The following is a 15,109-nucleotide window of genomic DNA, read 5'->3' on the forward strand; positions in this document are numbered from 1 at the left end:
AATACGTCCAAATATATTCAAATACATTTAAAACATTCACATGCATTCAAAAGCTTTTTAAACACTTTAATACTTCCAAATACATTCAAATGTGTTAGAATGAATTCAAATACATTTAAAAGTCATTCAAAATTTACATTTACCATGTACACTACTCATCAAATTGGCTTTACGATTACTTTCAAGAATTATAAAATTTCATACAAGTATGAATGTGATAGTGATAACTTATTTATTGGTTTTCATATGACAAAATCTTACAATAAAATGGTATTTCGATACAATATCTGACAGTCATCACCTTAAAAACACCCTGAACATTTTTTTTTAAGAAGAGATGTTTAAAACTTCTGTATAGTCAGAACTCAGAACCAAATGTATGAAAATACAAGACTTGACTAACTGCAGTTGGTGTCCATAAAAGTAAATTAATTTCTTCCAAGAATGCTGATGTTTTCATATTCTTGCACACCCCCCCCCCCCCCCCCTTCCCCATACTAATTTACTCATTCAATACAGTAAAATATATCTTGGTTAATGCAATATTAAGATTTTTTTAATACAAAGCATCTCGATGATATCTATATAAAAAAGTTCTTAATATTGCATGAACAAGATCTGAATTGAGTGGAATTTATTCATTGTCCAGTTAAATGGAAATTTGGCCCATGATAATAAATTGGTCAGAGTGAATAGTGCTGAATGGAGCAGATAATTCATCAATGTGAATTGATATGTGAATACACATGTGAGAGTCCAACTTTGCATCCACAGTGGACTAAATTTAGAGGCCCCCTTTGATCATATATTATTAGTGAAAATTTATACAGTGTATTATTGTGTTTCGTACACACGACCGATTTTGAATCCATAAATATTAATTTACTCAAATCATAAAAAGAAAAAGAAAACAAGAGCAATTAAGAGAATTAAAACCATTTTTTTACATCAGTAATGAATGTCATTCTGCATCTATTTAATGTATTTATGTAACAATAGATTAAAGACTTCCCAAAACCAAAGATTATTGTGAGGAAATTAGGATACTGAAATAGTACGAATCACACATCACTTACAATATACATTCCCTTAAATGGTCTATAGTTAATAATGCTACTGACTACATATCAACATAGTTCACAGGCTAAGAACTCCACATATAATGCATAATTTGTGAATTTCCTTCAATATTTCACCATGTGTGAGGAACGCGATAACATGATTTGAAATCAAAATCAATCTATTTCCACTGTTCAAAAGCCTCCATTAATTAAAGGTAGAGGATGGTTGCATAAAATAACTTACAGGAACGGTATTAAAAAATGACGCTGATACGCATATAAAGGACTAAAAAATACACAGAGAAGAGTCTCACAAATTACACAGTCATACACCCACAAAATAAAACTAGAATATTGTGCCATGACCGACATCAAAATCGGACAAACTTAAGCAATATAATATACACTGTAATGTACAGACCAACCTCTTACTCCACAGGAAGGATTATGCTGGTAATTGGTGTGTTTGAAGAATGCTTCCCAAGAACCAGCCAATCAGAGAAGGGCTGGTTTGATTCTCCACTTGATAATTTTAATACATTACATTTAAAGCACAACATGTTGACCATGGACTACGCCTCATCACTTAACGACTGTAACAGAGAAAGGAAAAACAAACAGAAAATGTCAATGTCAATCACCGTTTATTAAGAAAAGATAAGTTTTTAATGATAAATTCAATTATGTGCCAAAAATATAAGTTTATAAAAATATATATTGTTTTTCAACTTAGGTTTTTGATATACAATGTTTTACATCTTCTTCTTTTTTTTTTACTTCATGAACAGAGTTTGGCAAGAAATGCTGTTTCATGTAAAATAAGGGTTTATCAAAAAAGCCTCTGTTGATCAAGTTGACACAAAACTCTTTTTTTTTTTTGATAAACAGATTTTGTCAAAATATTAAAATATTTTTAATAAACTCTGTCAGTCAGTTTATCAGTCGATTAAAAACAAAATAAGTTTTCAAGTGAAAACAAAAGTTCATGATGAAATACTTGTTTCTCAATTAACTTAGATTTTCAGAGATAAAACGTTTTCTTTAAAAAAAAAAGGATTATCAAGCAAAAAATTGAGTTTATAAATTATTTAAAAAAAACAAGCTTGTTTTTGAAAAATTTACCAGTAGTTTTTTACCAAAGGTAAAGAACAGTGGATTATTACTCAAGATAACCATTTTGAAAAAGGGATCAGTCAAACTGTCCTAATACTTGTAGGGAATTTCAAATGAGGACATTCAGTCTACATACACCTGCATAAAAAATCATTAAATCCCAGAGTACAATGTTTGAACATGTTTCCCATATGGAATGGAAAATGTTCATGTCCATTGGCACTTTAAGCATGATTTTTATACAGATAGTGCAAGTGGTAATGATTTAAGAATGATTTTGAATATAATCTGAGGAAATAACCATCCAAGCATTTTTTTTGCATTAATAACAAATATGTGCAAAAGGATTATTGCTGAGAAATTAGCAACATAAACATCTGCATGGGATTCTAGCAAAATGTTTGTTCTTTTTCCAAGTAATAGTCCCACATGCGCTAATCAATGTTGGCGATCGACAGCACAATCATTTTTAGCTTTATTTCACAAAGTTCACTTTACCAGATCTAAATCCAACATGATCTAGTGACAATTACAGGGTAATCCTGGTTTTTAAGACTCTATTGTGAAATTAGTGTCAACAGTAACTTTACTTTCAGTGATCTTTAATCATCCTTATCGCTTTGTGAAACCATAGTAGGTCCATGGTGAATTAGACTGAGTCTGGGCCTTTTCAAACATGCCTATCAATTACCTTCGACTTCTGCTACGACTGACTCCACCTCGTCTTTGGAAAGGTGAGCGAGATCGCGATCGAGATCTGTCAGGAAGAAGAAAACAAAACATTTTGAACCAATATTCTTACTTATTTAGTCCTGTACAAACCTACCTGCTTCATGTCAGATCCTGCTGCAGACAAAAGTAGGCTAGTATATGCAAATAATGATATAAATAACAAAACAATCTTCTTCACAAAATTATCACATCATAATTGCTGCTGTTCATCAAGTAATCATTGGGTTTAGAAGCAACTTGAGGAAATCTCACTCAATGAATGTTTAAATACAAAATGAATTTTGGAAGTAATATCATCTTCAATCTTCTTTTCATGCAGTTAATTATGAAATCCATGTATTCTTGCCAGAATAAAGTATGAATTTAGATATTTCTACTTCTTTTGTGACTCTTAGTGAAGCAAGAAATAAACCACACCCGAGTGTTTCACAGACAGTTAAATGTGACTTAGAGTCGCCCACATGCACATGTTATTTATTTATTCATGCATGTTCACAATATCACAATATTAATACAATGTAAGAGAATAATACAAAATGTATCTAACATGTAATCTGATTGATTAATGCCATGGGCATTATCTGACCAATGCGCCGATGCATCTTTCACGTATAACACACGCAGCTGAAATTCAAGTGCGACTCTGAAAGACACTTAACCCTATTCAGCCCGACATTTTTTTTCACGATAAGTCTGAAACGCAAAAAGATTGTGCTGGGATGTTTCATGAATTTCAATTCACACGCAACCAAATTCGCGACACGGGGTGCGCGGTTCCGGAGTTGCTTAACATTTTTAAGTGCATGTCAGACTAAATTTTGCTCAAAAACGTGATTTCATGTACAAATCCAATGCTAACTGTGTATGAAGCCAAAACTCATACCATTATTTTTATTGATTTAAAGCAATAGATTTCATGTATAGTGTTGCTGACGATTTCCATCGATAAAACGATTAAGAACATAAAGTAAAAAAAACAGAATAAAGAAATTTAAAAACAAAAAATACATAAGAAAACAGTTTGACATTGCCATTTTAATTACACATGTAATAATCCTAAGAAGAGTGTCCAGACCAAAATCTAGTAGTTTTGGGATTTTATGAAGGATTTACAGCCAATTTATCATTTAATGCATTAATTATCATGATTGAATAACGAACTGTGGAGGTTACATAATGGGTGCATGCCAATATTTGTCATGATCGCGCAAACTATCCCCCCCCCCCCCCCACCTCGGCTATGCAATTTCAAATTAGCTGGGCTATATAGGGTTAAATCTTTGTGCAACACCCCGAAGGTGTTATGCTATGAAATGAAAAATCTGGTATTTAACAAAAACACATGTATACTCTAAACATTTTATATCATTTTTAAATAGAAACCTGGACTTACTACCTCTTTCGCCTGTAGAAATACATGTAGAAGGGTGAAGAAATTGGACAAAGGGAACTTAAGGTTCCCATTTTGTCAGTAGCGAAGGCCTAGTGAAGGATTAGCGAAGGACTAGTGAAGGACTAACGCAGGAGAAAGCAGTATGACGTATACGTGATCTTTTTACCAAGTGCAGAACTGACGAAACTAGTATGACCCTGAAGCCATTATGAATTTGAAGGCCGCAGTCTCCTACTAAATGAAGTCACAAATCGACGTGGCCTGAATCGAAGTAAGCTTTTGCAAGGTGGTGGTGGTGACTGGCCAATTTTGAAGCCCCTTTTTCGTCGAGATTTTGAATCTGGAATTTTGAAGCTTTTTCTGATTTTACTTAATGAACCTGAAGTGCAGATTTGGCGTAAAGGTGCAATGTGAAGAAGAGGGTTCTAGAAGCGCAAGACTTCTTTTTACCCTCTGCCGAACAGGTCTTTATCATGAAAAGATCACATTCCGTCGACTAGCTGCTCAAGGGTATAGAATGGAAGAGCTTTATGGTGGATTCCTGAAGGGCATTACAAGGCTCAAGGCGTTACTTGGCTGTGAAGCCGTTAAAAGGAGAGTCCTGAAAAGGAGGAAGGATTGAATGGTCACAGCATTCTGACCAAGGTTTATATTTATCATCATAAATTTACAATACAGAAAATTTGTAACATACATGTTTAATAATCACAGAATATTTCAACAAACATTTTTCTTGCACCACCAAGTTACTAGTATTTGCCTATAAAAGGATCTTGAAGACATTCGAACTTAAATAACAATAAATAACAAGTATCAAATCAACATTAAAACTTTGAATCCTCCAGTAATAATACAGAATTGCCAAAATTACAAAATTTATATATATGTTTTAAGTGAATAAAGATTTCAAAAACAAGATTACTAAGTAAATAGCACATTCTGTTGAGAAACTTCTTTGTCTAAATCCAAATGAAATATTTTTCTCCAACCCTTTCCTTCATAAATTTAGAATGTACCCTTGGTATGTTATTTCATCTTCAAAACAGCTCCTTTAATTACTTAAAACTGAACACAAAGTAAAATCTCTTCAGTTTTTCATACAAGATTAAAACAAAGAGAGGAAAAGGTTTATGTTCGAAATTATGAATCTTGTTCGGTACAAATGTTGAGAAACTACACATGTAAGGCTTGTAAGCATACCTGGAGTAGCTCCTTCGGCGTCCTCCACCACCGCCCCCGAAGCCACGCCTTCCACCTCCTCCTCCAAAATTTCCATAATCCCCACTATATCGGTCTCCCCTTGGAGGACCACGGTTCCCTCCTCGGAAACCTCCTCCACCGCCACGACCGCCTCCACGGGAGCCTCGTCTTCTTGATTCACCCCGAGCTAGTTCCACACGAGCCCTCTCTCCACAGATGGTCCTTAATTCCAACATGAAAAATCAATTGAAAGTTCTGGTACAATTTAATGGAACCTGATAGTTGATACATGTACTTTAGAAATATGGCGGAATTGAAATTTAGGGAATGCCATTCATATAATGATACAATACTACGTTCATTGGCATTTGACCTTGATCATGTGACCTAAAACTTGTCAGGGATACTTGATTACCCCTATATCCACATTTTATACACTATATCTATAAACTTTGAAAGTTATGAGAGCAATCTAATAATTACCTCTAAAATGGCCAAAGTTCAATGACCTTAAATGACCTTTGACTTTGGTCATGTGACCTGAAACTCGCATGAGATGTTCAGTGATACTTGACGACTCTTATGTCCAAGAGTTTTATGAACTAGACTAATATACTTACAGAGTTATGATGGTAATTCAACAAATACCCCCAACATGGCCAATGTCCATTGACCTAGGTCATGTGACCTGAAACTCGCACAAGATGTTCAGTGATACTTGGTTACACTTATGTCCACATTTTATGAACTAGACCAATACACTTACAGAGATATGATGGTAATTCAACAAATACCCCCAACATGGCCAAAGTTCATTGACCTTACATGACCTTTGACCTTGATCATGTGACCTGAAACTCATACAGGATGTTAAGTGATGCTTGATTACTCTTATGTCTAAGTTTCATGAGTCAGATCCATAAACATTCAAAGTTATGATAATAATTCAACAGATACCCCCATTATGGCCAAAGTTCATTGACCTTTGAACTTGGCCATGTAACCTGAAATGCGCACAGGATGTTCAGTAAAACTTGATTACTCTTATGTCTAAGTTTTATGAACTAGACCAATATACTTTCAAAGTTATGATAATAATTAAACAAATACCCCCAATTTGGCCAAAGTTCATTGACCTTAAATGACCTTTGACCTTAATCATGTGACCTGAAACTCATGCAGGATGTTCAGTAATACTTGATTAACCTTATGGCCAAGTTTTATGAACTAGGACCATATACTTTTTAAGTTATGCTGTCATTTAAAAAACTTAACCTTCGGTTAAGATTTGGTGTTGACGCCGCCGCCGCCGTCTCACTCTGCTATGCAGGTGAGACAAAAATAGAACAATGTTTGAATGCTTATTTGTCACCATGCCTTATTGAAAATTTTCTTTCCATTCTAAAGTACAAATTTGTAGAACCCCAATACATGATATCAGGGAATTGTTAGGATGGTCAAGGATTGCAAAATGCATTGATGGGTTCCAAAGCTTTGAACTTCAATGTGGCACACAATTCTTCAGCTGAGGTGATTTCAGAAGCCCAGTATTTTTGAATTTTTAAAAATAATTAATGGTTAAAGCTCATATTGTGTTAAAAATAGGACATCAAACAAGTTTCTCAAATCTAGAATCTAATTCTATGCCTACTAAAATTTTTGACAGAGACACTTTAAAGTGAGATTCTAATCAAATGCACATCAAAAAATAATCAGTATCAATATATTCTCATATGTATCGATTGGTTTCGAATTCAATGTTTCATTGTTTACTCAATGACAAGGCAAAAGCGATTTTGTGTCTCGCCCACTTATGAAAATAACCAGAAATATTGTGAATTGCGAGGGCACGCAACAGAATTGTATCGAAACTTCATTGCGAAATGACTGGGATGGAATAACACTTGTCATAAGAGCCTTGCACATAAACTTTAATGTTGACCTGAAAATGACCTCCGACTGCAGCATCACATGCAGGTCCCCCAAGTCCATCTACCATCCAAGTTTGGTTGAAAAGTGACTTACGGTTGCAGAGTTAGGTGTCATAAGAGAGTCTTGCATGTAAACTTTAACATTGACCTGAAAATGACCTTTGACCTTACCATGTGACCTCCGACTACAGCATAACATGCAGGTCCCCCAAGTCCATCTACCATCCAAGTTTGGTTGAAAAGTGATTAATGGTTGCAGAGTTAGGTGTCGTAAGAGAGTCTTGCATGTTAACTTTAACATTGACCTGAAATGACCTTTGACTTTACCATGTGACCTCCGACTACAGCATAACATGCAGGTCCCCCAAGTCCATCTACCATCCAAGTTTGGTTGAAAAGTGACTAATGGTTGCAGAGTTAGGTGTCGTAAGAGAGTCTTACATGTTTACTTTAACATTGACCTGAAAATGACCTTTGACCTTACCATGTGACCTCCGACTGCAGCATAACATGCAGGTCCCTCAAGCCCATCTACCATCCAAGTTTGGTTGAAAAGTGACTTACGGATGCGGAGTTAGGTGTCATAAGAGTCTTGCATGTAAACTTTAACGTTGACCTGAAAATGACCTTTGACCTTACCATGTGACCTCCGACTGCAGCATAACATGCAGGTCCCCCAAGTCCATCTACCATCCAAGTTTGGTTGAAAAGCGACTTACGGTTGTGGGGTAATGTGTCATTAGGTTTGTGACGGACGGACGACATTTGGATCCCTAAGTCTCGCCTTCACCTCTGGTGGACGAGACAAAAATTGTTGGCTATAGATACTTTTCTGAGCATTAACATGAAATTTGTTTATTCTAATTGGTAATCACATACACTGTATCGTCACTGTATACTTGGACCAAGTTTGAAGATTGATTCATCAAATTCTTCGTATAAGGGACAAAAATGGGACATATGTCCAGACGACCCCAAAACATATTACCGGTATGCCTCTAGCAGACACCTTCAATGAGTGGACTGAAATACAAGAACTTTTGAAAATGATGTAACTGTCTGTTGGGGGCTGGTGAATTTTAATACCGTCTGGGTGGTTTCAGGAAATGAGTGATACATACCTTGAATCCATATCCTTTACTGCATCGGATGCATCTCTTGGATCGTCATACTCTACGAACGCGAAGCCTGGAGGATTCCTAGCAATCCAGACATTCTTCAAGGGTCCAAAAGTACCAAATAGTTTCTCAATTTCAGACTTGTTGGCAGATTCTCCAAGGTTTCCGATGTACACTTTACAGCCCCTTTCAGCAGAGGACCTACCACCACCACCACCGCCACCTCCATCGTAACGAGACATTCTGGTTTAGCTGGTTGTTAATTAAGCTGAGATGTAAGAAATAATAACAATTGAAATGTACATAGAAGCCTTGATAAGAATGTACATGTATGTTTGTAAATATATTCACTTGCAGGCAATGCTTCATCATTATACACTCTTGAGAAAAACTTCCCAACTATTCAGCTGGACTATTTTCAGAAACTAATTTGACAAACAGTCAAATCTTACGTTATTCACGTGACGTTGTACACAGAAATATGCCATGTTCTGCCTGCTCGATCTCAAAGTTTGGGAGAAAAATAAGATGTAACCATTATACCAGTCATAAAGTATTATACATCAAACTGTATGTACATGTAATCTATTTAGCATTGAGATGACAATCAATCTTGACCTTTTTTACTCTTAGGGATATTCCAGTGGGAAAACAAAGGTGCCAGTGTCTCGAATATATTTGTGGTTTTAGACCATTTGCCATAGCAAGAGTTGTGAACATGGACACTTTCAAATGAACAGCCAGACGTAAATAGTGAATTGTAATAATATTTACATCAAATTAATGGAATTTGATAAAATTTTCACACTATTATCAATCTGGTGTAATTTGACAAACAGTCAAGCTGCATGGAAGTGTTGAAATTTCCCATCACATCTACATGTACATGTGTTCTCCTCTGCTAATCTACTCATCACTGCCAGAAGTTCTCAACTAATCTACTTTTCTGCTCCAAGTCATCGATTCCCATCTGGTTTTAAGTCCTTTTAAAGACTTCAACCTATATACATGTATTCCAAAAGATATTTCTCACTCTCATCTTTCTCTCTCTCGCCTTTCATTATTCATCCCTATCCATCCATCTACAGTACTAGTCCTTTTGAGGACTAACCAAGTATGGCAAACCGTAAAAAATACTTTGGGACATATTCTTTAATTTGCGCAAAAAAAAAAAATGCATGTACATTGGGGTGCCATTTACGAAATCTGCACAATTTCTATGAGTCAATTAAAGATTCCTATTACAGCCCATAGCAGCTAGGCTTGCAGGCGCAGGTTGCAGTGCTCAATTGCGTGCACTCTTGTTTAGCTGCTTAAATCTCTCTCCCTCAAAACAAAACAAAATGCTTTTCATCAAATTACGTTTGAACTTTGAAATAATTAAGAATTATCTCTTCAATCATGCCATTGAATCTTAGAAGCTCTCTTAAACTGACAATGACGTAGCCAGGATTTTAGTTATCAGATCGTTTATATGATTCAGGTAGCATTTTGCTGAGCCCTACAGAATCTGATAGCATGAAGGCCATAAGGATTAGCCGTGACATCACTAGACTTTCCCGCCGCGCCGTGTGCTTTGTCAGATCAGAGTGATTGCATGGTTTACTGACATCACGAACTTCAATTTTTTATTTTTTTTCTGCGAATTCTGGTAAAAATGATTTGTCTGACTAAATAAAGTCAGAGTGAAGTCTTAACTAAGGTCTCTTGTCTCTCGAGATAAAACCAATCAAATACAAAGACTACAATAATCTTAATGTTTGTTTGAATTGATTATTTTATTTTCTGTAAGAGGTATCGCAATATATTATCAGTTAGTCCAGTATTACTGGAAAGAGTTCCATATGCACCCCCCATCAAAAATAACAAAATATTGTTGAGACTTCCTGTTCGTTCACTTCAGATTTTTTTAAATCAGTTTTTTACTGTTGCTTACCATATATTGGGACTCAAAATCATGTTTTATCTGCAGTCAAGACCAATGGGACAGCAGTATTCGCTCACTCACAAAGCCGAATCTATTTTTACATTCATCATTTTAACCGTGATGCTATCAGGCTGTGGAATTCATTATGGCCTGCCGCCTGTCGCTGTCAACTGCACTTCATTGGAGCTTTTCAAGCTGAAGGTGCAGTGTGTCAAACTTCATTAAATGGTCCAGGCTGGAAATATTTTTATCTCAATAAATAGAGTAAAATTCACAGAGCAAAATGCTGAAAATTTGATCAAAATCGGATAATAACAAAGTTATCGAATTTTAAAGATTTGCATTATTCCGGTGAAACAGTTCTAGGCATGTCTTTATGAATATTCATTAGGTGGGCTAATGAATATTCATGACGATGTGCATATAACTGTTTTCACAAAATATTGATAAACCCTCCGTTTATAAGCCCGCTCCAAGGCAGGCGCAGGCCCCCATTTTTTGTCTCGCCCGTGGCCGTGGCACATAGTATACAAATATACAATGACACTCGAGGATCTTGCTAAAACTACTCGCATCGAAGGATCATATTATTTTTATAGTACTATTCTCCCGAGGGCCATCGGCCCGAGGGAGAATAGTACTATGTGATGTTCCTGAGTGCAAATAGTTTTAGCCAGTTCCGAGAATGGGTCATTGTATATTTGTTTTATATCCCTTCCACTCATATATATTCTTTAAACGATATTCTTCGTTGATACCCGACTTTCACAGCAAAACGATTTTTAATAAGTCGATGATGGAACAATCGTTGAGAAGTTGAGAAAACAATAAGCCTTGCCGTATTGATCGTCTGTTCAGCGAGCGCACCTGGTTAGTGCAGCTCGCCGAAAGTTTCCCGTGGCATGCAGTAGAGAGTACCGTTGGGCTGAGCAGCGCTCTGCTCGCATCGGGCCGCACAGCTCGCGAATCGAGTAGGGGGCGGGGTCAAAAAACGTATAGTTCACTTTTTCCCTCGGGAAAAAATGGACTAGGCGGCTAGGCCTATGCGTGACGTCAGCAAAATGAACTATTTCATGGCAAACGATTTTCGTAGTAAAACTATTCTTTTTCTCCTTGTGTACACTCTCAATACAACAATCTTAAGTAAGGGATATAATAGTATACTATTACTACCCCTTTTTTGGTCGACGACTACCCCCCCCCCCCCCACCCCCTGGGTGAGGCCTCACTCCCTCAGCTCAGCCGCTTCAGTTAACTTCAGTGGGTCACAGTCACACACGCACTGCCACTGGTGGTACGCCAGGCACTAGCGAGGCATGCAAAGGCAAGCCAATGCCAATGCAATAAGGGACGGCAGCACCGGCATTCGCTCACTCAATACAAAGCCGAATCGATTTCATCTCCCGCCTTCAGTCCCGGTTTCATCTCTGTTCAATAACCACCAAAATCATCACAAATTAAACAAAAAAAGTCTACCTTATGTACATAATCCGAAAAACAATACCATAGGAAACGATTTTATCATATACCTGATGAAAATATGTAATTAACTCACATAAATAGGTCGAATTTATGGAGGTCTTATCACTCGCAGCTGATCGCATAAAGGTCGTTGATGTGAAAGACGGTCATCATGCATGTGTTGCGATTGATTGCTCGCATGCACTGTACGCGCGCGCGCACAACATACAGGAGATCGAGAGAGTGGTCTTTTGCAACCTGTCACCCCCACTGATCTCTCCAGATCCACGTCTAATACGGCAATATGTGTATAGCTGCCATGTACTACTTTTGAATTTGGCACAGCCCAACCATGGAGCACGTACCATTCACATCAATAGTATCGAAAAAGATTTTATTTGGACATACCATTTTGTGACATCAATCACTTGTTTTTTATTGTTCGGTATTGATTTCAGTGTATTACATTTTTTTGCGTAGTTCTGTATCATATGTTTTTTTTTTCATTTCAAACATTCTATTTAATCTTTTAAGTGGTGTAATCTTGCCAGTATTTATGATGCACTGACAAGGAAAGATTAATTCTAGGAATGTAATTTTATTACGTAATGTTTTCATTATTTCATAATGGTGATATTTATCTATTTTTTGGAGGGGGGGGGGGGGTGGTTCTGGCATTTTCCACGTGGAGTGCAGATGTTACTTTATAATCATGTTTTCAATTGAGATTTTCCATTTCATTTAAGATATGTTTGTACTTATTACAAATCATGTAGAAAGATTTTTTTTAATTACTACATGTAGCCAATTGAGGGGTGACAAGTCAAATGCGATCACTCATATAGCGTTAATATTTCTTGCTATGTACTGCAATTGAACAATGAGCAAAAGTTTTATCCGTCCATATTTTGTCTTTCAACGATTAATTGGAGTGTTTTCAATGCAATTTGCAAGTGTCAGTATTGATTGTTATTAAAAAAAACATGGCCTTGTCGATTTTAAATGAAAATTGCAATGTCTACTTTTCTCAATTAATGCATTAGAATTTTTAATTTAAGATTGGGGTCTACGTTCGAACTGATGTTTGAAGCAAAAATGATAAGTGACTGTGTTAGGGTGTGTTTGGGGTGTGTGTATTTGTGAAGGGGGAGGGGGAGAGTTGGAGAGACAGAGTTTACAGCAGAAGTGATATAGTGCTAGAATGGAATGGCAGATTTAACTATGAACCATTGGCGGCGGAAGCCCCAAAATTTAGGGGGGTCCACCTGAAATTTATGGTTGGACATAGGAAAAAAAATTGACAAGCAAAAAAAAAAAGTGGGGGGGGGGGTTATTGACCCAAAATTTAGGGGGGGACGCAAGAAAAATAATAAAAAAGTTATCAACCAGAATTTTAGGGGGGACCACACAAATTTTAGGGGGGTCCACCTTAATCTAGGGGGGACGCAGGAAACAAAATTGACGAGCAAAAAAAAAAAAAAAAAAAGTTATCAACATAAATTTTAGGGGGGGGGGGTCCGTCCCCCACCTAAAATTTAGGGGGGACAGGACCCCCCCCCCCGCTTCCGCCGCCTATGCTATGAAAAAACTGGGGAGAGGATAATTGAAGAGGGTGGGTGCGACAGAGGGCGAGTCCACCTCATGGAAAAGATTATTTGAATATAGAGAGAAAAACCACACAATAATGCTGAAAATTTAATCAAAATCAGAAGTAAAATATGAAAGTTATGACATTTTAAAGTTTCACTTAAGCGATGAAATTTTTAGTGTTATGCGGTTTGATTTTTCTCTATTTATTCAAATCAACTTTCTTTTGGGGTTGACTTGTTCTTTAAATAAAAGGGGGTTTCAAGCCCAGTGTTAAAAGCCTGCATAACCTAGAAAGTCCTCGCCCTATCCGTAAGATGTTATTTGGCAATGCCTCCAAAGTACCCCTAGACATGCAAGTCAGGGATTTCATCCATTCTTCCTCAGGTGAGAAAAACACCAACCCCTTCAAAATTATGTTTCCGAAATGAACTGGGAAAGTACCATGGTTTCAAGAAAATTGAGGATTCTGGCACCTTAAATATATGAAGTTTTGTATGAAAAGCAATGAGAGCTTCAGTGTGCAGACAGCTAGCGTACCGCTCACAATGCACATGCAGTGGACCGATCGCGTTCCTTTTGGGAGAACTGGTATGGCGGACAATAGAACTCGCGGGCTTCAAACAAAGGACCGTGTCCCCGCCTATCCAGTTAGTGGAGAGATCAGTGGTCACCCCCTGTCACCGACGCGACGGTCTGATGCAACAAATAAAATTAATGAAAAGGGAAAGCCAAAGCAATGTGCCAATTAGGCAACGTTAATCAAAATTGACTAGTTTGCCTATTTAAAGCAACAACTACACAGCTTTTATATGGTACATAGAGAGTTAATTAATGACCACTCAAGTCTCCTTTAATTCTCACTCGGGGAAAAAAATATTTTCAATTTTTAGCAAAAATGAAGCTTGTAAGGATTTTTTAAAGAGAATTAAGTTTATGATCACATGCAGGTTGTTGTTATCTCACTTGACTATACTGAGGGTGCGAAGATAGCGCGAAGCACAAATAGGCCTAAATACGTATGAGCTGAACACGGAAATTCAGAAGAATAAATAAGGGATTGATGGTTGCATGTATTTTTTGTTAATGCCAAGCCATCATGATCATGAATGCTATATAAGACTCACAAGAGGACCGGGGACTTAAAGTTCCCTCCCGATCAAGGGACCTGCAAATACCTAAAAAACATGTTTATTGGGCAATCACACAACTACCCGGGGGGGGGCAGTCTTAATGTAGGCCGCTTGCTATATATACACGTGCGCGTGACCAAATTTCCAAACACCATCTATAAACGAGTTTGTGCAAATAACCCCTAAACAAGCTATGCAAAAGATACCCTAAATACGTTTGACCCCGCGATCGGTCTTTCAAAACCACCCTTTTTTTAAAATCGGTGTTTTTGATACCCTTAAAACCTATATGCCCTTATTAACGATCAGTGCATGCACGCGCGGCCCGCGTTCGAAAACTGAAAAACTAAACCCTTTCAACGCGTCTTTTTTTTTTGGTCACGCATGTGTACAGCATTTGACTGGCCTCTCGGCCTGCATGGGACGACTACATCATCAAGAGGTAATTGAAAA

At 37.0% G+C, this 15,109-nt stretch overlaps 1 protein-coding gene across 3 annotated transcripts; it reads right to left on the reverse strand.

The window, feature by feature from the left end:
- Positions 1-209: 209 nt before the first annotated feature.
- Positions 210-12,244, reverse strand: LOC129255895 (serine/arginine-rich splicing factor 3-like). Of its 3 annotated transcripts, XR_010292926.1 has the most exons (6): positions 12,031-12,144; positions 8,552-8,816; positions 5,500-5,721; positions 4,300-4,900; positions 2,866-2,931; positions 210-1,654 (listed from the first exon to the last, which is right to left on the reverse strand). XR_010292926.1 is itself a non-coding variant. In XM_064096405.1 (5 exons), the coding sequence occupies exons 2-5, from the start codon at positions 8,788-8,790 to the stop codon at positions 1,648-1,650; spliced, it is 534 nt and encodes a 177-aa protein (XP_063952475.1). In that variant the 5' UTR covers positions 8,791-8,816; positions 12,031-12,244; the 3' UTR covers positions 210-1,647. The 3 variants fall into 3 exon arrangements, 2 of the variants coding, with proteins under 2 accessions (XP_063952475.1, XP_063952476.1); XM_064096405.1 differs by lacking the exon at positions 4,300-4,900 and having other exon boundaries at positions 12,031-12,244; XM_064096406.1 differs by lacking the exon at positions 4,300-4,900 and having other exon boundaries at positions 12,005-12,116.
- Positions 12,245-15,109: the final 2,865 nt, after the last annotated feature.

The sequence above is a fragment of the Lytechinus pictus genome, chromosome 3 (assembly GCF_037042905.1).
Source record: "Lytechinus pictus isolate F3 Inbred chromosome 3, Lp3.0, whole genome shotgun sequence".
NCBI classification, from domain to species: Eukaryota; Metazoa; Echinodermata; class Echinoidea; order Temnopleuroida; family Toxopneustidae; genus Lytechinus; species Lytechinus pictus.

Excerpts from the sequence above, each read along its gene's own strand:
- LOC129255895 (XM_064096405.1), bottom strand. The coding sequence starts at position 8,790 with ATGTCTCGTTACGATGGAGGTGGCGGTGGTGGTGGTGGTAGGTCCTCT. Across the intron at positions 5,722-8,551 it reads GTAAAGGATATGGATTCAAG|GACCATCTGTGGAGAGAGGG; the intron begins GTATGTATCACT and ends GTTGGAATTAAG. Across the intron at positions 2,932-5,499 it reads CGCCGAAGGAGCTACTCCAG|ATCTCGATCGCGATCTCGCT; the intron begins GTATGCTTACAA and ends TCTTCCTGACAG.